Source organism: Somniosus microcephalus, chromosome 1 (assembly GCF_052327205.1).
Source record: "Somniosus microcephalus isolate GS21.2 chromosome 1, FLI_Smic_1.0, whole genome shotgun sequence".
In the NCBI taxonomy this organism is placed as follows: Eukaryota; Metazoa; Chordata; class Chondrichthyes; order Squaliformes; family Somniosidae; genus Somniosus; species Somniosus microcephalus.
Genome location: NC_140987.1, coordinates 1,924,777 through 1,948,194, shown reverse-complemented (window position 1 = coordinate 1,948,194; position 23,418 = coordinate 1,924,777). Strand labels below are relative to the sequence as shown.

At 52.9% G+C, this 23,418-nt stretch overlaps 2 protein-coding genes across 4 annotated transcripts in view; both read right to left on the bottom strand.

The window, feature by feature from the left end:
• Positions 1–23,418, bottom strand: part of LOC147123888 (nipped-B-like protein) — an 832,420-nt gene that overhangs the window by 638,596 nt on the left and 170,406 nt on the right.
• Positions 1–23,418, bottom strand: part of nadk2 (NAD kinase 2, mitochondrial) — a 93,142-nt gene that overhangs the window by 7,275 nt on the left and 62,449 nt on the right. For all 3 annotated transcript variants that reach the window (XM_085962746.1, XM_085962826.1, XM_085962922.1), the window contains 2 exons: positions 5,881–5,936; positions 1,071–1,124 (listed from right to left, as the gene is read on the bottom strand). In XM_085962746.1, the coding sequence (XP_085818872.1) occupies positions 1,071–1,124; positions 5,881–5,936 (110 nt within the window). The remainder of the gene's footprint in view (positions 1–1,070; positions 1,125–5,880; positions 5,937–23,418) is intronic.

The following is a 23,418-nucleotide window of genomic DNA, read 5'->3' as shown; positions in this document are numbered from 1 at the left end:
GCAGTACTGAGGGAGTGCTGCATTGTCGGAGGGGCAGTACTGAGGGAGCGCCGCACTGTCGAAGGGGCAGTACTGAGGGCGCTGCACTGTCGGAGGGGCAGTACTGAGGAAGCGCTACACTGTCAGAGGGGCAGTACTGAGTGAGCGCCGCACTGTCAGAGGAGCAATACTGTGGGAGCGCCGTGTCAGGGGATGCAGCACTCTCGAAGCTGGCATCTTTCGGATGAGACGTTAAACCGAGGCCCCTTCCACATTCTCAGGTGGACGTAAAATATCGCGTGGTACTCTTTGAAGAGCAGCAGGGGAGTTATCCCCAGTTTCCTGGCCAATATTTATCCCTCAACCAATATCACTAAGAACAGATTATCTGGTCATTATCTCACTGCTGTTTGTGGGATCTTTCTGTGTGCAAATTGGCTGCCGCATTTCCTACATTAAGGGTACGGTAGCATAGTGGTGATGTCACTGGACTAGTAATCCAGAGGCCTGGACTAATGATCCAGAGACAAGGGTTCAAATCCCACCACAGCAGCTGGGGAATTTAAATTCAGTTAATTAATTAAATCTGGAATAAAAAGCTAGCATCAGTAACGGTGACCATGAAACTATATATCGGATTGTCGTAAAATCCCACCTGGTTCACTAATGTCCTTTAGGGAAGGAAACCTGCCGTCCTTACCCGGTCTGGCCGACCTGTGACTCCAGACCCACAGCAATGTGGTTGACCCTTTGCCCTGTGAAATGGCCCAGCAAGACACTCGGTTGTACCAAACCGTTACAAAGACGGAGTGCCGCGGTTCAAGGCAGTGGCTCACCACCACCTTCTCAAGGGTAATAGGGATGAGCAATAAATGCCGGCCTTGCCAGCGACGCCCACATCCCATGAACAAATAATGTTTCTGTTTTTTTTAAACAAGTACTTCATTGGCTGTAAAGCGCTCTGGGACATCCAGGGGTGGTAAAGGCGCAGTAGAAATGCAAGTCTTTCTTTTACCTGCTATACAAGGGAGGGGATGGCCGGTTTGTTTGCGGGGTGCCTGCTAGGCTGCAGTTTTATCACTCACACTCACCTCGTTGCACAAACTCTCGATCAATGGGCAGATCCACGCCGCTCCTTTGTTTAGCTAAAGGACAGATACAGAGGGTTAGTCTCGGACACTCTCTGATGGGAGGGCTCTCGGCAAAGCCAGGCCTGCACAACAAAACCCTTCCCCTCCCAAACCAGGCCCGAGGGGGCCAGGCCTCACAGCCAGCCCCAAACCCAGGCCTCACAGGACCACACCATCCTCCTCTGTCGTCCAGCTGGGTGGGACTGCACTCACCCAGTTCCATTCTTATCTATCCAGTCATAGCCAGAGAACCTCCTGCAATGCCTTCTCTTCCCGCTCCTCCACCACAACCTCTGGTGTCCCCCAAGGATCTATCCTAGACCCCCTCCTATTTCTCATCTTCACGTTGCTTCATCATTCGAAAACAGTCAGGTTCCACATGTACACTGATGAGACCCAGCTCTAACTCACTACCACTTCGCTCGATCCCTCCACTGTCTCTAAATTGTCAGACTGCTTGTCCAACATCCAGCACTGGGAGCAGTTCTGGGCACCACACCTTAGGAAGGATATATTGGCCTAGGAGGGAGTGCAGCGCAGGTTTACCGGAATGATACCCGGACTGCAAGGGTCAAGTTACAAGGCGAGATTACACAAATTAGGGTTGTATTCCCTAGAATTTAGAAGGTTAAGGGGTGATCTGGTTGAATTTCTCAAGATATTAAGGGGAACAGATAGGGTAGAGAGAGAGAAACTATTTCCGCTGGTTGGGGAGTCTCGGACTAGGGGGCAGAGTCTAAAAATTAGAGCCAGACCTTTCAGGAGTGAAGTTTGGAAACACTTCTACACACAGGGTGGTAGAAGTTTGGAACTCTCATCCACAAACGGCAATTGGAGCTAGATCAATTGTTAATTTTAAATCTGAGATTTCTAGCTTCTGTTAACCAAAGGATATTTTGGTTCTGTCTTCACAAAGGAGGACACAAGTAAACTCCCAGAGATGTCGGGGAACATAGGGTCTAATGAGAGGGAGGAACTGAATGAAATCAGTATTTGTAGGGAAATGGTGTTAGGGAAATTGACGGGATTGAAGGCCGATAAATCCCCAGGGCCTGATAATCTACATCCTAGGGTACTTAAGGAAGTGGCCCTAGAAATAGCAGATGAATTGCTGGTCATCTTCCAAAATTCTATAGACTCTGGAACAGTACCCATGGATTGGAGGGTAGCTAATGTTACCCCACTATTTAAAAAAGGTGGTAGAGAGAAAAGGCGGGGAATTATAGACCGGTAAGCCTGACATCGGTAGTGGGGAAAATGCTAGAGTCCATTATAAAAGATGTAATAGCAGAGCACTTGGAAAACAGTGACAGGATCGGACAAAGTCAACATGGATTTACAAAAGGTAAATCGTGCTTGACTAATCTACTGGAATTTTTTGAGGATGTAACTGGTAGAATAAATAAGGGAGAACCAGTGGATGCGGTGTATTTGGACATAGAAACATAGAAGATAGGAGCAGGAGTAGGCCACTCGGCCCCTCGAGCCTGCTCCGCCATTCAATGAGATCATGGCTGATCATCCAAACTCAGTACCCTGTCCCTGCTTTCTCCCCATATCCCTTGATCCCTTTAGCCTTAAGAAATATATCCAACTCTTTCTTGAATATATTTAATGAATTGGCCTCAACTGCCTTCTGTGGTAGAGAATTCCACAGGTTCACCACTCTCTGGGTGAATAAATTCCTCATCTCAGTCCTAAATGGCTTACCCCTTATCCTTAGACTGTGACCCCTGGTTCTGGACTCCCCGACCATCGGGAACGTCCTTCCTGCATCTAGTCTGTCCAGTCCTGTTAGAATTTTATAAGTTTCAATGAGATCCCCTCTCATTCTTCTAAACTCCAGTGAGTATAAGCCCAATCGACCCAATCTCTCCTCATACATCATTCCTGCCATCCCAGGTATCAGCCTGGTGAATCTTTGCTGCACTCCTTCGTACCATTTGCCTTCTTAACTGCCTGCTGCACCTGCATGCTTACCTTCAGCGACTGGTGCACAAGGACACCCAGGTCTCGTTGCACTTCCCCTTCTCCCAATCTATTGCCATTCAGATAATAATCTGCCTTCCTGTTTTTGCCACCAAAGTGGAAAACGTCGCATTTATCCACATTATAGTGCATCTGCCCAGTCACCCAACCTGTCCAAATCATACTGAAGTTTCTCGGCACCCTCCTCACAGCACACGCCCACCCAGCTTTGTGTCGTCTGCAAACTTGGAGATATTACATCTAGTTCCCTCGTCTAAATCATTTATATATATATATTGTGAATAGCTGGGGTCCGAGGACCGATCCTGCGGTACCCCACTAGTCACTGCCTGCCACTCGGAAAAAGACCCGTTTATTCCAACTCTTTGCTTTCCGTCTGCCAACCAGTTCTCTATCGAAGTCAGTACCTTGCCCCCATCTTTCAGAAGGCTTTCGATAAGGTCCCGTATAAGAGATTGGCGTGTAAAGTTAAAGCACATGGGATTGGGGGTAAGGTACTGACTTGGATAGAGAACTGAGCCATGATCTCACTGAATGGCGGAGCAGGCTCGAGGGGCCAAATGGCCTATTCCTGGTCCTATCTTCTATGTTTCTATGTATTAAGGGATATGGAGTTAGGTCACAGATGAGCCATGATCTCACTGAATGGCGGAGCAGGCTCGAGGGGCTGAATGGCCTCCTACTGTTCCGATGTTCCTAGTACTGGATGAGCAGAAATTTCCTCCAACTAAATATTGGGAAGACCGAAGCCATTGCCTTCGATCCCGCCACCGACTCCATCCCTCTCCCTGGCAACTGTCTGAGGTTGAACCAGACTGTTCGCAACCCTGGTGTCTGACCCCGAGATGAGCTTCTGACCACATATCCGCGCCATCACTAAGACCGCCTATTTCCACCTCCGTAACATCGCCCGTCTCCGCCCCGGCCTCAGCTCATCTGCTGCTGAAACCCTCATCCATGCTTTTGTTACATCTGGACTTGACTATTCCAACGCACTCCTGCCCAGCCTCCCATCCTCCATAAACTTGAGCTCATCCCAAACTCTGCTGCCCGTGTCCTAACTCGCACCAAGTCCCGTTCACCCATCACCCCGTGCTCACTGCCCAGTGTCCTAACTCGCACCCAGTCCCGTTCACCCATCGCCCCGTGCTCACTGCCCAGTGTCCTAACTCACACCCAGTCCCGTTCACCCATCGCCCCGTGCTCACTGCCCCGTGTCCTAACTCACACCCAGTCCCGTTCACCCATCACCCCCTGTGCTCACTGCCCCGTGTCCTAACTCACACCCAGTCCCGTTCACCCATCACCCCGTGCTCACTGCCCCGTGTCCTAACTCACACCCAGTCCCATTCACCCATCACCCCGTGCTCACTGCCCCGTGTCCTAACTCACACCCAGTCCCGTTCACCCATCAGCCCGTGCTCACTGCCCCGTGTCCTAACTCACACCCAGTCCCGTTCACCCATCACCCACTGTGCTCACTGCCCCGTGTCCTAACTCACACCCAGTCCCGTTCACCCATCGCCCCCTGAGCTCACTGCCCCGTGTCCTAACTCACACCCAGTCCCGTTCACCCATCACCCCCTGTGCTCACTGCCCCGTGTCCTAACTCACACCCAGTCCTGTTCACCCATCGCCCCGTGCTCACTGCCCCGTGTCCTAACTCGCACCCAGTCCCGTTCACCCATCGCCCCCTGTGCTCACTGCCCCGTGTCCTAACTCGCACCAATTCCCGTTCACCCATCACCCCCTGTGCTCACTGCCCCGTGTCCTAATTCACCCCCAGTCCTGTTCACCCATCACCCCGTGCTCACTGCCCCGTGTCCTAACTCGCACCAATTCCCGTTCACCCATCACCCCGTGCTCACTGCCCCGTGTCCTAACTCACCCCCAGTCCTGTTCACCCATCACCCCGTGCTCACTGCCCCGTGTCCTAACTCACACCCAGTCCCGTTCACCCATCGCCCCTGCACTCGCTGCCCCGTGTCCTAACTCGCACCCAGTCCCGTTCACCCATCGCCCCTGTGCTCACTGCCCCGTGTCCTAACTCACACCCAGTCCTGTTCACCCATCACCCCCTGTGCTCACTGCCCCGTGTCCTAACTCGCACCCAGTCCCGTTCACCCATCGCCCCTGCACTCGCTGCCCCGTGTCCTAACTCGCACCCAGTCCCGTTCACCCATCGCCCCTGCACTCGCTGCCCCGTGTCCTAACTCGCACCCAGTCCCGTTCACCCATCGCCCCTGTGCTCACTGCCCCATGTCCTAACTCACACCCAGTCCCGTTCACCCATCACCCCCTGTGCTCACTGCCCCGTGTCCTAACTCACCCCCAGTCCTGTTCACCCATCACCCCCTGTGCTCACTGCCCCGTGTCCTAACTCGCACCCAGTCCCGTTCACCCATCGCCCCTGCACTCGCTGCCCCGTGTCCTAACTCGCACCCAGTCCCGTTCACCCATCGCCCCCTGTGCTCACTGCCCCGTGTCCTAACTCGCACCCAGTCCCGTTCACCCATCGCCCCCTGTGCTCACTGCCCCGTGTCCTAACTCGCACCCAGTCCCGTTCACCCATCGCCCCTGTGCTTGCTGACCTACATTGGCTCCTGGTTAAGCAACGCCTTGATTTTATAATACACATCCTTGTTTTCAAATCCCTCCATGGCCTCTCCCCTCCCTATCTCTGTAACCTCCTACAACCCTCCCCCAAACAATCCATTCCTGTGTGTGGGGGAACGAAGTGGCAGAGGGTCTCTCAGCTCGTGATTCACACTCCATCACTCACCGATCGATAGAAGGTCTTCCACCTCCTGACCGGCCAACTTGTTAATATTGTAGGACCTGACAGGAGAGAAACAAAGAGTCACGCACTGCAGCACCTCCCCCCCACCCCCGGGTACAAACCCCGCCCCGTACACCCACCCCTCCCCCGGGTACAAACCCCGCCCCGTACACCCACCCCTCCCCCGGGTACAAACCCCGCCCCGTACACCCACCCCCACCCCCGGGTACAAACCCCGCCCCGTACACCCACCCCTCCCCCGGGTACAAACCCCGCCCCGTACACCCACCCCTCCCCCGGGTACAAACCCCGCCCCGTACACCCACCCCTCCCCCCCTCCCCCGGGTACAAACCCCGCCCCGTACACCCACCCCCGGGTACAAACCCCGCCCCGTACACCCACCCCTCCCCCGGGTACAAACCCCGCCCCGTACACCCACCCCTCCCCCGGGTACAACCCCCGCCCCGTACACCCACCCCCACCCCCGGGTACAAACCCCGCCCCGTACACCCACCCCCACCCCCGGGTACAACCCCCGCCCCGTACACCCACCCCTCCCCCGGGTACAACCCCCGCCCCGTACACCCACCCCCACCCCCGGGTACAAACCCCGCCCCGTACACCCACCCCCACCCCCGGGTACAAACCCCGCCCCGTACACCCACCCCCACCCCCGGGTACAAACCCCGCCCCGTACACCCACCCCCACCCCCGGGTACAAACCCCGCCCCGTACACCCACCCCCACCCCCGGGTACAAACCCCGCCCCGTACACCCACCCCCACCCCCGGGTACAAACCCCGCCCCGTACACCCACCCCCACCCCCGGGTACAAACCCCGCCCCGTACACCCACCCCCACCCCCGGGTACAACCCCCGCCCCGTCCACCCACCCCTCCCCCGGGTACAACCCCCGCCCCGTACACCCACCCCCACCCCCGGGTACAAACCCCGCCCCGTACACCCACCCCTCCCCCGGGTACAAACGCCGCCCCGTACACCGCCCCCTCCCCCGGGTACAAACCCCGCCCCGTACACCCACCCCTCCCCCGGGTACAAACCCCGCCCCGTACACCCACCCCCACCCCCGGGTACAAACCCCGCCCCGTACACCCACCCCTCCCCCGGGTACAAACCCCGCCCCGTACACCCACCCCCACCCCCGGGTACAAACCCCGCCCCGTACACCCACCCCCACCCCCGGGTACAAACCCCGCCCCGTACACCCACCCCTCCCCCGGGTACAAACCCCGCCCCCGAGTACAAACCCCGCCCCGTACACCCACCCCCACCCCCGGGTACAAACCCCGCCCCGTACACCCACCCCTCCCCCGGGTACAAACCCCGCCCCGTACACCCACCCCTCCCCCGGGTACAAACCCCGCCCCGTACACCCACCCCTCCCCCGGGTACAAACCCCGCCCCGTACACCCACTCCTCCCCCGGGTACAATACAATACAAATCGCTTTATTGGCATGATAAGGTACATCTTATGTTGCCAAAGCATCAAAATACATTTATGGTTGAACACATAAACGCGGTTCCATTCATACAGTGTATAAACAGGTATATCCCTGAGTTTATAAATATATTTTCGCCTTGTTTATATATACTCTTGTCTTAGTTTACTGGTTGTCCCTCTGTTCATGGCAAGCTGTAACATAGTGTGCCGCCAGTGTTACACAGCTTCTCTCCTCCCCCAGTAGGAATGGGAGTTTTTGGTTGTCAGTCAGATTTCTGAATTCAGGGCATATTTGTGAGAATTTTTGATAGAAATTCTCTCTGATGCCCTGATATTTTCCACAGGCTGTGAGGAAGTGCATCTCTGTCTCAACTACTCCCTGACTGCAGTGAGAGCATATCCTGTCTTCTCTTGGCAGCCTGGTCTGCCTGTGTCTGCCTTTTTCGATCGCTAGGCTATGTTCGCTAAGTCTGTACCTTGTCAAGGTTCTTCTCAGTTTGTTATCCTTTACCATGGTCAGGTAATCAGCTATGTTGTATTGTCTGTTTAGGGCCAAGTAGCAATTGAGTTTGCTTTGGGTTTTTGTTGTTTCTGCCCAATATGACAGATATTTTTCCTTTTGCTTAGCGACGATTGTGTTGGGTCGAATTCTTTGTGTTACCCTGTCACTGTCCTGGGACTGGTTATTGTTAGTATTGTTATTAGTTACTTTATTGAGTCCCAGGACTAGTTGACTGAGGGTATTCTTCTTTATGGTCAGCTCTTGGCATTTCAGGGCGTCGTAGTGATAGCATTGGGGGTTGCTCATTTGTAGGTGATTCCAAAATTTGGTGGCTCTTTTTTGGATAGTGATTATTAATGGGTATTGGCCTAGTTCCGCCCTGCATGCGTTGTTTACTGTTTTCCTTTGAGTCCGGAGGATACTTTTACAGAATTCCGCATGTAGGATCTCAATTGGGTGTTTGTCCCATTTTGCAAAATCTTGTTGTGTTAGTGGTCCCCAGACCTCACTGCCATAGAGTGCAATTGGTTCAATTACTGATTTGAAAATTTTGAGCCAAATGCTAATTGGGATTTCTATTTGGATTGATTTTTTGATGGCATAGAAAGCCCTTCTTGCTTTCTCTTTCAGTTCATTCACAGCCAGTTTGAAGTTTCCCGTAGAACTGATTTTTAAGCCCAAGTATGTGTAGTGAGTGGTTTGTTCAATTTTGGTTGTTCCTACTGTGAAATTTATTGTGGGTCCATGTTGTTTGGATCTTTGCTGGAACACAAGGACTTTGGTTTTTTGGGGATTTATTGTCAGGGCCCAAGTCTGGCAGTACGACTCCAGCAGGTCCAGGTTCTGCTGTAGACCCTCCTTAGTTGGTGACAGCAGAACCAGGTCGTCGGCATAGGAGGAGGAATTTAACCTTGGATTCATATAGGGTGAGGCCGGGTGCTGTAGATTGTTCAAGTAGTTTTGCCAATCCATTAATGTAAATATTAAAGAGTGTCGGTGAGATTGGCGAGCCCTGCGTCACCCCCCGCCCCTGTGGGAAGTATTTTGTTTGTTTGTCTCCAATTTTAACTGCACATTTATTGTTTGTATACATTGATTTAATTACATCATATGTTTTACCTCCTACCCCGCTTTCGATAAGTTTCAGGAATAAACCGTCATGCCAGATGGAGTCGAAAGCCTTCTGGAAATCTACAAAGCATGCGTAGATTTTGCTTTTGTTATGGTGAACGTGTTTGTCAATTAGGGTCTGTAGGGTGAAGATATGATCGGATGTTCTATAGTTTGGCAGGAATCCAATTTGGCTTTTACTCAAGACATTGTGCTCTTCAAGGAAGTTTATAAGTCTTTTGTTTATGATGCTACAGAATACCTTCCCCAGGTTACTGTTTACACAGATGCCTCGATAGTTGTTTGGGTCGATTTTGTCCCCACTTTTGTATATGGGTGTTATGAGTCCTTTGTTCCAGATGTCAGGGAAATAACCGACACTCAGAACCAAGTTGAAGAGTTTTAGGATAGCCAGTTTCAGTTTGTCGTCTGCGTGGTTAATCATCTCGTTTAGTATGCCGTCTGTCCCGCAAGCTTTTCCTGGTCGCAGGTCCTTGAGTTTTTCAAGAAGTTCTTTTTCTGTTATTATGGCGTCTAGCGGGTTTTGGCTATCTTTTATGGCCATTTCAAGCTTTTCCAGTTTTTTGCGTATTTGGTGTTGCTCTGGCCTTAGTGTGTTTTTCTGGTATAATTTTTCAAAGTGGTTTACCCATGTGTCCCCATTTTGAATGGACAAATCGTCGTGTTTTTTTTTGTGTAGTGTTTTCAAGTTGTCCCAGAAACAATTCGACTCAATGGATTCCTCCATGGAGCTGAGTGTATTCTTAATAAATTGCTCTTTTTTGGTCCCGAGTGTGTTTCTGTATTGTGTTAGCGTCTGACAATAAGTAAGGCGTAATTCCTCGTTTTCTGGATGTCTGTGTTTTTGGTTTGATAGTTTTCTAAGTTTTTTCCTCATGTTATGGCAATCATGGTCAAACCATTTTTCATAGTTTTTTGTTTTGGGTTTGTTCTTGCGAGCTTTCAAGTTTGCATTTGTTGCCAAATTATCAAAAATATTGTTTAGTTTACTAACTGCCCGGTTTACGCCTTCTTTATTGTGAGTGTATATGTTATCCAGAAAGGTGTCTAAGAGAGCTTGAGTTGATGCATTGCTAATTGTTTTCTGGTATTTTTCCGTGTCGTTTTTGGCCCATCTGTACGATTTTTTGGTGTTGTACAGTTTACTGGGTTGTGTTTCTATGTTGTTTGTTTGTCTTTTTGAGAAACATAGTAATTTGGCTGTGATCTGACAGTGTTGTTTGTGGTTTGACTGTGAATGCTCTGAAAGAGGATGGGTCCAAGTCTGTAATCATATAGTCTACTGTGCTGCAGCCAAGAGGTGAGCAGTAGGTCGATCTTCCTAGGAGGTCTCCTATGAACCTACCATTGACAATGTACAGACCCAGGTTTCGACAGAGCTGTAGTAGCTGTTTACCGTTGGTATTTGACTGCTTGTCGCAGTTATGCCTGTATGGAAGGGAAGGGATGTCAAAGTGGTTATTCCCGAATACGTAATTGTTTCCCTGATTATTGGTGAAGTCTGGTTCTTCGCCCGTTCTTGAATTGAGGTCCCCACAGATCAACACGTTCCCCTGGGCCTGGTATTGGATAATTTCCCCCTCCATGTTGGAGAAGGTGTCCTCTTTGTAGTACGGGGAATCGATTGGAGGGATATAAAGTGCGCAAATGTAAACATCTTGGGTGTTTGAGATAATCTCCCTCTCAAGTTTGAGCCACATATGGTTTTCGCCCTTTTTTATAAATTTGATGTAATTCTTAAGTTCTGTTTTAAACCAGATCAGTATGCCTCCGGAGTCTCTGCCTTGGGTTACACTTGGTAATTTATTGGAGGGGACCACTAGCTCAGTGTACCCTTGGGGACAGCCGGTGTGTCCTTTTCCTTTATACCAAGTTTCCTGTAAAATGATAATATCTAGATCTTTAGTTTCCTCTATGAACTCTGGGGTCCTACTCTTCACTTCTCGCAGTGAAGAGCGTAGACCTTGGATATTCCAGGTCGAAATATATAAGGATTTCATGTTAAGTTTTATCTTTTTCTATGATAGGTTAAAGAGTGGTACGTGTTTGTCGTGTCTAAGTGTGGGGAAAAAAAAGATCACCCCAGTTGTCTACAAAAGTTAATACAATTTGGTTACAGTTCTTTCTATTAATTAGTCCTTGATGCATAAGGCGGAAGTAGATGCTGCTGCATATCTGCTTATTGTCTCTTAATGGATTGTTTCTGTCTGAGGTATTGCGTACGTCCTGTGCATCTCTCCCTCTGTCTGGCTGGTAGCGGTCCTATTCCCCTGTGGGACAGGAGTGGTGCAGGTCTGATAATGTTGTTTTGCATGGGGATCCTCTCCGGTCTCGGTTGGTGTGGTGGTGGTCTTTGTAGTGTTCCTGATATGTACCCCGCTGATCTCTGGTGGTCGGGGGGGGGGGGGGGGTCCTCTTGGAGTCTGGGTATGGACCCGGTTAAAAGCGACGTCCTTCAGGGCTTTAGCAAAGATCGATATTTTTTGCCTTTGGATGTGGACGTGGTCGTAAAGACATTCTTCATCGAGGGTGGGGTGTTGGGCCAGGTGTACGTTGTGGTTTGATTCGCATTCTGTTGCTATGCTGGCATTTATCTCATGAATTGTGTTGTTGTTGAAGTCTGTTCTCGGCAATATTGTGGAAACAGTGATTCTACTGTTTGGAAATGTACTGCTTGCCTTCCTAATCATTGCTCTGAGCGATGTTGCTACCTCTTTCTGTTTGGCCTTTAGGTCATTTGTGCCCGTGTGTATTATTATGTGTTGGGGGGAGCCTAATCTGGCTTTGGTCAGCCATCCCATGGCTCTGTCTGTTGTTGGGCACCAAATCTTTTCTACTTTACTTCTAGGGAAGAGCTTTTTCTCCCATAGAAATTTCCCATTTGAGTCTATGAGTATTACGACGTCAGCCTTGTTTGTGTTTACTGTCTGGTGGCTTTCGCCTGGACTCATAGTGTGTGTGCTGGGCTGGGGTGTCTGGTGTGTGCGTACCTCTTGTGAGCGGCTCGCTTGTGGTTCCATGGTGGTGGGGGAAGATTGCGAGTCAGCATGCTGGTCGGTCTGTGTGGCACCCCTTGTATTGTGTGTCTGTTGCTTTTGTTCCGTGTGGGAGTGCAGCCGTTCCGTCCGGCTCTGTCTTGTCTTATCTCTAGTCTCTGGTTGCTGGTCTAATGGTGTTTTCTCTCCTCTATGGCTCTCTTCTTTTTCCTGCAGCTCTTTCACCTGATTCTTAAGTAGATTCACCTGGTTATCAAGTCTATTCAGCTCTCTCTTGTGTCTCTCCCTCTCCTGCATTTGTTTGTCATTCAATTTGAGGACCTCCTCTCTAAGTTTAACCATCTCTATCTCTAATTGATTAAATTTATCTTTTGGTTGTATCTGGCTGTGTGATCCCGGGGTATGTGTCTGGTCGGCCCTGGAAGGCTCACTCACTTCCTGGCTAGGCTGGTCGGCCCTGGAGGGCTCACTCACTTCCTGGCTATGCTGCTCTTCTCTTGGTGGGCTGGGAATGGTAGGGGGACTATGTGTGGCTTCCTCCGTGGTAGTTATGCTGGGGTTTGTCAGTTGTATCGTGTGGCTGTGGTTCCCCGGGGTTAGTGTCTGGTTTGAACTGTGTGGCTCGTTCATCCCTTGACCATGCAGATTTTCTCCTGGTAAGTTGTCAATGTTGGGGGGAGTGCGGGCCACTCTGGGGCTGTTCATTCCCCTCGTAGTTGATCTTTTCAGTGTCCTGAAGGCCGTTGCAAATTTGTCGAGGTTGCCTTGCACTAATATTGTTCCGGTATTGTACGCGTTGACAGTCGTGATTGAACTGTCTCCTGGTGTGTTAATTTTCATTATGGACCCATTTGCGGTATTTTTTAGCTTAACACTGGTATAGTGTGATTTTATTGCTCTGATCCAAGCCGCTGGCTGATCTGAGTAGAATATGAGGTTACTTTTTGTCCCATTGTTGTAACAGTCAGTAAAGAGAGTTTCTGGTTTTTCTCTCATCTGAGCATGCTTGATCGTTTTTATAGCTTTTTTTGTGGTGTTGGGGGGAATCTGGAAGCGGGGCTGTTGTGGATCTTCTGATTCGCTCATTTTTGGTAAAGTATTGTTGATCTTAGAAGAAGCTTTTCTGGGGCCCCGGGTTTGGTGTTACCCTCTCCCTGTTCGCGAACTTTCCCGGTCCCCCTCTCCGACCCCGTGGTCCCTGGGCCTCGGCTCCTGGGTTCACCCTTCTCAGGTCTGAGTCTGTGAGCCGCTGTTTCCCGGTGCCTTCGGGCTGTTCCCCTCCCCCTCAGAGGTCTCTGGGCCTCTGTTTCGGCCTGGCTCCTCGGGCCTTCCTCCCTGGGCCCTGTACTCACGGTCTTGGTTGCGAGCCTTCTGGTTGCTCTCCTTCTCCTCAGAGGTCTCTGTGCCTGCTGGCCTGGCTCCTCGGGCCTTTCCCGTGCTGGATTGTTGGGCTGTGGCCCGAGTCCCCTCGGCTGTGCCGATTGCTGGATTTCCGGGCTGCGTTCCGAATCTCCTCGGCTGTGCCGATTTCTGCGATGCGGCCCGAGTCCTCTCCGCTGTGCCGATTGCCGGGCTGCGTTCCGGATCTCCTCGGCTGTGCCGATTTCTGGGATGCGGCCCGAGTCCCCTCGGCTGTGCCGGTTGCTGGACCGCTGGGCTGCGGCCCGAGTCACCTCGCCTCCTCGAACTCGGTCCCGATGCCGCCGACTCAACCACCGCTGCTGAAGCCCCGTGTGGCTGCCGTTCACTGGTTTGTGTAGTTCTTCTCTTGTTTCGTTTTTTTTTTTTTTTGCTTTGGCTTTTTTTTTTGCTTTGGCTTTTTTTTCCCTCTAATTTCCTCTGGGTTTTTTTTCTTTGGTAGTCTTTCTGGCGGTCTTTTCCTTCTCTACTTTGTCTAGACTAATCTAAACTTAAACTAAACTAAACTAAACTAAACTAAACTAACTTAACTAGAACTAAATTTAATTTTAAAACCTTTTTAAAAATTGAAATGAAATGAAACTTTTTTTCCCCACTTTAGACACTAAAAACACTAAAATCTCAGCAGCCCATCTTCAGCATGTGTATTCACTCCGTCTGCGTCTGCACACACCCCGCCCCGTACACCCACCCCTCCCCCTGGTACAAACCCCGCCCCGTACACCCACCCCTCCCCCGGGTACAAACCCCGCCCCGTACACCCACCCCTCCCCCGGGTACAAACCCCGCCCCGTACACCCACCCCTCCCCCGGGTACAAACCCCGCCCCGTACACCCACCCCTCCCCCTGGTACAAACCCCGCCCCGTACACCCACCCCTCCCCCGGGTACAAACCCCGCCCCGTACACCCACCCCTCCCCCGGGTACAAACCCCGCCCCGTACACCCACCCCTCCCCCGGGTACAAACCCCGCCCCGTACACCCACCCCTCCCCCGGGTACAACCCCGCCCCGTACACCCACCCCTCCCCCTGGTACAAACCCCGCCCCGTACACCCACCCCTCCCCCGGGTACAAACCCCGCCCCGTACACCCACCCCTCCCCCGGGTACAAACCCCGCCCCGTACACCCACCCCTCCCCCGGGTACAAACCCCGCCCCGTACACCCACCCCTCCCCGAGGTACAAACCTCGCCCCGTACACCCACCCCTCCCCGAGGTACAAACCCTGCCCACCGCCCCCTCCCCCAGGTACAAACCTCGCCCCGTACACCCACCCCTCCCCCGGGTACAACCACCCCCCGTACACCCACCCCTCCCCCGGGTACAAACCCCGCCCCGTACACCGCCCCCCCGGGTACAAACCCTGCCCCGTACACCCACCCCTCCCCCGGGTACACCCACCCCTCCCCCGGGTACAAACCCCGCCCCGTACACCGCCCCCTCCCCCGGGTACAAACCCCGCCCCGTACACCGCCCCCTCCCCCGGGTACAAACCCTGCCCCGTACACCCACCCCTCCCCCGGGTACAAACCCCGCCCCGTACACCCACCCCTCCCCCGGGTACAAACCCTGCCCACCGCCCCCTCCCCCAGGTACAAACCTCGCCCCGTACACCCACCCCTCCCCCGGGTACAAACCCTGCCCACCGCCCCCTCCCCCAGGTACAAACCCCGCCCCGTACACCCACCCCTCCCCGAGGTACAAACCCTGCCCACCGCCCCCTCCCCCAGGTACAAACCTCGCCCCGTACACCCACCCCTCCCCCGGGTACAAACACCCCCCGTACACCCACCCCTCCCCCGGGTACAAACCCCACCCCTCCCCTGGGTACAACCCCCGCCCCGTACACCCACCCCTCCCCCGGGTACAACCCCCGCCCCGTACACCCACCCCTCCCCCGGGTACAACCCCCGCCCCGTACACCCACCCCTCCCCCGGGTACAAACCCTGCCCCGTACACCCACCCCTCCCCCGGGTACACCCACCCCTCCCCCGGGTACAAACCCCGCCCCGTACACCCACCCCTCCCCCGGGTACAAACCCCGCACCGTACACCCACCCCTCCCCCGGGTACAAACCCCGCCCCGTACACCCACCCCTCCCCCGGGTACACCCACCCCTCCCCCGGGTACAAACCCCGCCCCGTACACCCACCCCTCCCCCGGGTACAAACCCTGCCCCGTACACCCACCCCTCCCCCGGGTACAAACCCCGCCCCGTACACCCACCCCTCCCCCGGGTACAAACCCTGCCCACCGCCCCCTCCCCCAGGTACAAACCTCGCCCCGTACACCCACCCCTCCCCCGGGTACAAACCCTGCCCACCGCCCCCTCCCCCAGGTACAAACCTCGCCCCGTACACCCACCCCTCCCCCGGGTACAACCACCCCCCGTACACCCACCCCTCCCCCGGGTACAAACCCCACCCCTCCCCTGGGTACAACCCCCGCCCCGTACACCCACCCCTCCCCCGGGTACAACCCCCGCCCCGTACACCCACCCCTCCCCCGGGTACAAACCCCGCCCCGTACACCCACCCCTCCCCCGGGTACAAACCCCGCCCCGTACACCCACCCCTCCCCCGGGTACAAACCCCGCCCCGTACACCCACCCCTCCCCCGGGTACAAACCCCGCCCCGTACACCCACCCCTCCCCCGGGTACAAACCCCGCCCCGTACACCCACCCCTCCCCCGGGTACAAACCCCGCCCCGTACACCGCCCCCTCCCCCGGGTACAACCCCGCCCCGTACACCCACCCCTCCCCCGGGTACAAACCCCGCCCCGTACACCCACCCCTCCCCCGGGTACAAACCCTGCCCCGTACACCCACCCCTCCCCCGGGTACAACCCCGCACCGTACACCCACCCCTCCCCCGGGTACAAACCCTGCCCCGTACACCCACCCCTCCCCCGGGTACAAACCCTGCCCCGTACACCCACCCCTCCCCCGGGTACAAACCCTGCCCCGTACACCCACCCCCACCCCCGGGTACAAACCCCGCCCCGTACACCCACCCCTCCCCCGGGTACAAACCCCGCCCCGTACACCGCCCCCTCCCCCGGGTACAAACCCCGCCCCGTACACCCACCCCTCCCCCGGGTACAAACCCCGCCCCGTACACCCACCCCTCCCCCGGGTACAAACCCCGCCCCGTACACCCACCCCTCCCCCGGGTACAAACCCCGCCCCGTACACCCACCCCTCCCCCGGGTACAAACCCTGCCCCGTACACCCACCCCTCCCCCGGGTACAAACCCCGCCCCGTACACCCACCCCCGGGTACAAACCCCGCCCCGTACACCCACCCCTCCCCCGGGTACAAACCCCGCCCCGTACACCCACCCCTCCCCCGGGTACAAACCCCGCCCCGTACACCGCCCCCTCCCCCGGGTACAAACCCCGCCCCGTACACCCACCCCTCCCCCGGGTACAAACCCCGCCCCGTACACCCACCCCTCCCCCGGGTACAAACCCTGCCCCGTACACCCACCCCTCCCCCGGGTACAAACCCCGCCCCGTACACCCACCCCTCCCCCGGGTACAAACCCCGCCCCGTACACCCACCCCTCCCCCGGGTACAACCCCGCCCCGTACACCCACCCCTCCCCCGGGTACACCCACCCCTCCCCCGGGTACAAACCCCGCCCCGTACACCCACCCCTCCCCCGGGTACAAACCCCGCCCCGTACACCCACCCCTCCCCCGGGTACAAACCCTGCCCCGTACACCCACCCCTCCCCCGGGTACAAACCCCGCCCCGTACACCCACCCCTCCCCCGGGTACAAACCCCGCCCCGTACACCCACCCCTCCCCCGGGTACAACCCTGCCCCGTACACCCACCCCTCCCCCGGGTACACCCACCCCTCCCCCGGGTACAAACCCCGCCCCGTACACCCACCCCTCCCCCGGGTACAACCCCGCACCGTACACCGCCCCCTCCCCCGGGTACACCCACCCCTCCCCCGGGTACAAACCCGCCCCGTACACCCACCCCTCCCCCGGGTACAACCCCCGCCCCCGGGTACAAACCCCGCCCCCTCCCCCGGGTACAAACCCGCCCCGTACACCCACCCCTCCCCCGGGTACAACCACCCCCCACCGGACATCCCGCAGACCCCCCACCATGTACAACCTCCCCAGTCCCCCTATAAACCCGCAGCCATCACCTTTTCACAGAACTAAAGCATTTTAACCCTCTGTAATCCCTGTCGATATTAGGAGTAATATAAGAATTTTAATCATTGGGCTTTCTATAAGCCTACGTTGTGCATATAGAGACACGTGTTGAGATATTAATGTGTGTTTGGGTCTGACCTGGAGTAATGAATGCTAACTGACCAAGTGCCTGATCACATTCTGTGGATGGCCACGACACACAGCTGGTTTTATTATGTCAACAGTCTCTAGGTCACAACATGTAACTATTGGCAATTATCAGTTCATAACAACATCAGAATTAGGAGGAGGAGGCAGCTGTTTAGCCCCTCGAGCCCGCTCTGCTATTCAATAAGATCATGGTGGATCTTCGGCCTCAAATCCACTTTCCCGCCCGATCCCCATATTCCTCGATTCCCCTAGAGTCCAAAAATCTATCGATCTCAGCCTTGAATATCCTCAAAGACTCAGCATCCACAACCCTCTGGGGTAGAGAATTCCAAAGATTCACAACCGCCCGAGTGAAGACATTTCTCCTCATCTCAGTCCTAAATGGCCAACCCCTTATTCTGAGACTGTGACCCCTGGTTCTAGACTCCCCAGCCAGGGGAAACACTCTCAGCATCTAACCTGTCAAGTCCTGTAAGAATCTTATATGGAACTCTAGGGAATATAGGCCTAGTTTACGCAATCTCTCCCCATAGGACAATCCCCCCATCCCAGGAACCAGTCTGGTGAACCTTTGTTGCACTCCCTCTATGGCAAGTATATCCTTCCTTAGGTAAGGAGACCAAAACTGTCCACAATACTCCAGGTGTGGTCTCACCAGGGTCCTATATAATTGCAGTAAGATGTCTTTACTCTTATACTCCAATCCTTTTGTAATAAAGGCTAACATACCATTGCTTTCCTAATTGCTTGCTGTACCTGCGTGTTAACTTTCAGTGATTCGTGTACAAGAACTTAAATCCCTCCAAATTTTGTATCGTCAGCAAACTTGGATACATTGCACTCGGTCCCTTCATCCAAGTCATTAATAGAGATTTTAAATAGCTGAGGCCCCAGCACTGATCCTTGCAGCACCCCACTAGTTACAGTCATAACAGGAATCAATCACTTAAACTTTATCAGGAATAATTGTTGAGTATATTTAAGGTAACTGAAGTTGATCTGTTAAATGTCAGAGAGCATGAATACAGTTGGTATGGAAGAAAGCAGAGTTAAATACAAGGCATGAATGAAATCCAGCTTAAGAGTGTGACCCAAACTATCAGGAGATTTAAGGCAGTCCTACTTTGTCTCACTTACAACAGTTAATTCAGTATGGATGTACTGGACCACATAGGAACAGGAGACCATTGAGCTCCTCGAGCCTGTTCTGCCATTCAATGAGATCATGGCGGATCTGTATCTGAACTCCATTAAGTCTGGTAATGAACAATACCCCCGTGATCTTGTGATTGGACTGTACTAACTACAACAACTTGTATTTATATAGCAGATGAACAAAAGCTTGGTCAAAAGCTTGCAGATGACACAAAGCTGGGTGGGAGGGTAAGCTGTGAGGAGGATGTCGAGAAACTCCAGTACGATTTGGACAGATTGGGTGATTGGGCAGAAACATGGCAAATGCACTATAATGTGGATAAATGTGAGGTTATCCACTTTGGTGGCAAAAACAGGAAGGCAGATTATTTGAATGGCAATAGATTGGGAGAAGGGGAAGTGCAAAGAGACCTGGGTGTTCTTGTGCACCAGTCGCTGAAGGTAAGCATGCAGGTGCAGCAGGCGGTTAAGAAGGCAAATGGTATGTTGGCCTTTGTAGCAAGAGGGTTCGAGTACAGGAGCAAGGATGTCTTGCTGCAGTTGTACAGGGCCTTGGTGAGACCGCACCTTGAGTATTGTGTGCAGTTTTGGTCACCTTACCTGAGGAAGGACGTTCTTGCCATGGAAGGAGTACAGCGAAGATTCACCAGGCTGATACCTGGGATGGCAGGAATGACGTATGAGGAGAGATTGTGTCGATTGGGCTTATACTCACTGGAGTTTAGAAGATTGAGAGGGGATCTCATCGAAACCTATAAAATTCTGTCAGGCCTGGACAGACTAGATGCTGGAAGGATGTTCCCGATGGTCGGGGAGTCCAGAACCAGGGGTCATAGTCTAAGGATAAGGGGTAGGACATTTAGGATTGAAATGAGGAGGAATTTCTTCACCCAGAGAGTGGTGAACCTGTGGAATTCTCTGCCACAGAGGGCGGTGGAGGCCAGTTCATTAAATATATTCAAAAAGGAGTTGGATATATTTCTTAAGGCTAAAGGGATCAAGGGATATAAGAACATAACATAAGAACATAAGAAATAGGAGCAGGAGTAGGCCAATCGGCCCCTCGAGCCTGCTCCGCCATTCAATAAGATCATGGCTGATCTGATCCTAACCGCCAATCAACTATCACAGAACCATCTCCTGAATCTAACAGAATTAGACACACGAAATAGGAGCAGGATCAGGCTACACGGCCCCTGGGCCCGCTCCGCTACCCACAGGGCCATGACCGATCCGAACCTAGACTCATGTCCAAATTCCTGCCCGCTCCCCGTAACCCTTAATTCCCTTTACTTCTAGGAAACTGTCTATTTCTGTTTTAAATTTATGTAATGATGTAGCTTCTACAGTTTTTTGGGGCAGCATATTCCATGGACCTACCACCCTCTGAGTGAAGTAGTTCCTCCTCATCTCAGTTTTGAAAGAGCAGCCCCTTATTCTAAGACTATGCCCCCTAGTTCTAGTTTCACCCATCATCGGGAACATCCTCCCCGCATCCACCCGATCCAACCCCTTCACAATCTTATATGTTTCAATAAGATCGCCTCTCATTCTTCTGAACTCCAATGAGTAGAGTCCCAATCTACTCAACCTCTCCTCATATGTCCATCCCCTCATCCCCGGGATTAACCGAGTGAACGTTCTTTGTACTGACTTGAGAGCAAGTATGGGGAGAAGGCAGGGACAGGGTACTGAATTTGGATGATCAGCCATGATCTCATTGAATGGCGGAGCAGGCTCGAAGGGCCGAATGGCCTACTCCTGCTCCTATCTTCTATGTTTCAAAGAGATAGGTTTTAAGGTACATCTTAAAGGAGGAAAGAGAGGTAGAGAGGCAGAGAGCTTTAGGGAGGGAATTCCAGAGCTTAGGGCCTAGGCAACAGAAGGCACGGCCGCCAATGGTTGAGCGATTATAATCAGGGATGGTGAAGAGGGCAGAATTAGAGGAGCACAGATATCTCTGGGGATTGTGAGGCTGGAGGAGGTTACAGAGATAGGGAGGGATGAGGCTGTGGAGGGATTTGAAAACAAGGATGAGAATTTTGAAATCGAGGCGATGCTTAACCAGGAGCCAATGAAGGTCAGTGAGCACAGGGGTGATGGGTGAACGGGACTTGGTGCGAGTTAGGACACGGGCAGCAGAGTCTTGGATGAGCTTAAATTTATGGAGGGTGGAATGTGGGAGGCCAGCCAGGAGTGCGTTGCAATAGTCAAGTCTAGAGGTAACAAAGGCACGGATGAGGGTTTCAGCAGTGGATGAGCTGAGGCAAGAACGGAGATGGGCGAAGTTAGAGATGGAAATAGGTGGTCTTAGTTATGGTGAGCTTAGTTATAACTACGAAAGAGTTACAGGAAACTCTTTATTATCCGGCACTGACGGGACCGGCCTGGTGCCGGTTTAACAAGAAGTCCAGATTACAGAGAGGTATAGTTAAAAGGTACGAGAGCTCCGTACACAGCAACAAATCCAGGCTTCCCTGTTGCTTAACAACAGCTGCAGGAGCCCCGGCCACAGACCAAGCGTCCCTGTTGCTTAGCAACAAGTGCAGGAACCCCGGTTACACAGCCACAGATCAAGGAACGGCCACTAATATGAAGTAAAACTTAACTGAACCTACCCCTGAATTTTGCCGGTTAACCGAGATTTCCGGTTGTTTGGGTGCCGGTAAATCGAGAGTTTCCTGTAACAAAATAAGAGGTATCGAAGACCTCGCAACTACATAACGGGGATAGACGATTAAACAAAGATTGTGGTTTAACCTGAAACAACTGTCGGTATCTCCTTGTGAACAGGTGACAAGGTCCGGAAACACGAATCATTATTAGTTCAAATGAGATGAATAAACCTTTCCGACTGCCCCAACAGGATTGTGTTGCAAATAAATACGTGGGGTAGCGACAGTGATGTTATCAATCGACTTCATGGTTTTGCCTTGTTTTAACAGCTTTGCATTTGCTAAGGATGCAAGTTATTTTAAGCAGCGTACCTGTGTTATTGCCACTTAAGGTAGCGATGGTAAAGATTGGGATTTGTGCATTCACGCATAATGTTAGAAAATTGAGAATGAAAGAGTAGGCCCAGGCCCATTTAGACTGAAATTTATTTTGGCAAAATTCATATATATTTAATTGGGTAAATCCTATCTATGACTAATCATGTCATCTTTGTGCAAGTTTTAAATTGATTGCAGCAAGTTTTATAAATCCACAGGAACTGTTAAATGAAGGAGTTAAAAAGTAAAAAGCGTTCTGGAGAATTACAACAACAACTGGCCTTTAATGTAGTAAAACCTCCCAAGGTGCTGCACAGGAGTACTGCAAGACAAAAAGTGCGACACCGATCCACGAGGATAAATTAGGGCAGGTGACCAAAAGCTTGGTCAGAGGTCGGTTTTAAGGAGCGTCTTAAAGAGGGGTAGCGAGGCGGAGAGGTTTAGGGAGGGAATTCCAGAGCTTGGGGCCTAGGCAACAGAAGGCACGGTTACAGGTACAGGATGATGTCTCATTTTAAATCTATTTGAACTTTTTCCAAATCACTGTTTTTGAAAATGCCCCCAGGTTTTCCACAGCCGAGCAGTAATTAACCCCTCCCTTTTATTTGCCAAGTTACAATGCTGGGCGTGAAGGCTTATGGCAGGGATGACGTATGAGGAGAGATTGGGTCGATTGGGCTTGTACTCGCTGGTGTTTAGAAGAATGAGAGGGGATCTCATTGAAACTTATAAAATTCTAACAGGACTAGACAGACTAGATGCAGGAAGGATGTTCCCGATGGTCGGGGAGTCCAGAACCAGGGGTCACAGTCTAAGGATAAGCCATTTAGGACAGAGATGAGGAGGAATTTCTTCACCCAGAAAGTGGTGAACCTGTGGAATTCTCTGCCACAGAAGGCAGTTGAGGCCAATTCATTAAATATATTCAAGAAGGAGTTGGATATATTTCTTGAGGCTAAAGGGATCAAGGGATATGGGGAGAAGGCAGGGACCTGGTACTGAATTTGGATGATCAGCCATGATCTCGTTGAATGGCGGAGCAGGCTCGAGGGGCCGAATGGCCGACTCCTGCTCCTATCTTCTATGTTTCTATGATATGTGCTGTATTCGTTTTTTGTTTTAAGTGTGAGGACTTAATTTGAGTGGATATTTACCAACTGCACTCCCAATGATGAGAGAAGGCAATCAGAACATTGATCGATGCGTACTGTGCGATTAATCCAGGGCTCCCCAGACCAGCCACAATGGAGTTTTTCCTCAACCGAGGATTCCCCTCTACCGTGGTTGACACAGCCCGCGACCGGGTCCGATCTATCTCCCGCACTTCTGCCCTCACCCCTGCCCCTCCCTCCCGGAACCACGATAGGGTTCCCCTTGTCCTCACCTTTCACCCCACCAGCCTCCACATTCAACGGATCATTCTCCGCCATTTCCGCCACCTCCAATGTGATCCCACCACCAAACGCATCTTCCCCTCCCCTCCCCTCCCCTTTCAGCATTCTGTAGGGACCACTCCCTCCGCGACACCTTGGTCCACTCCTCTATCA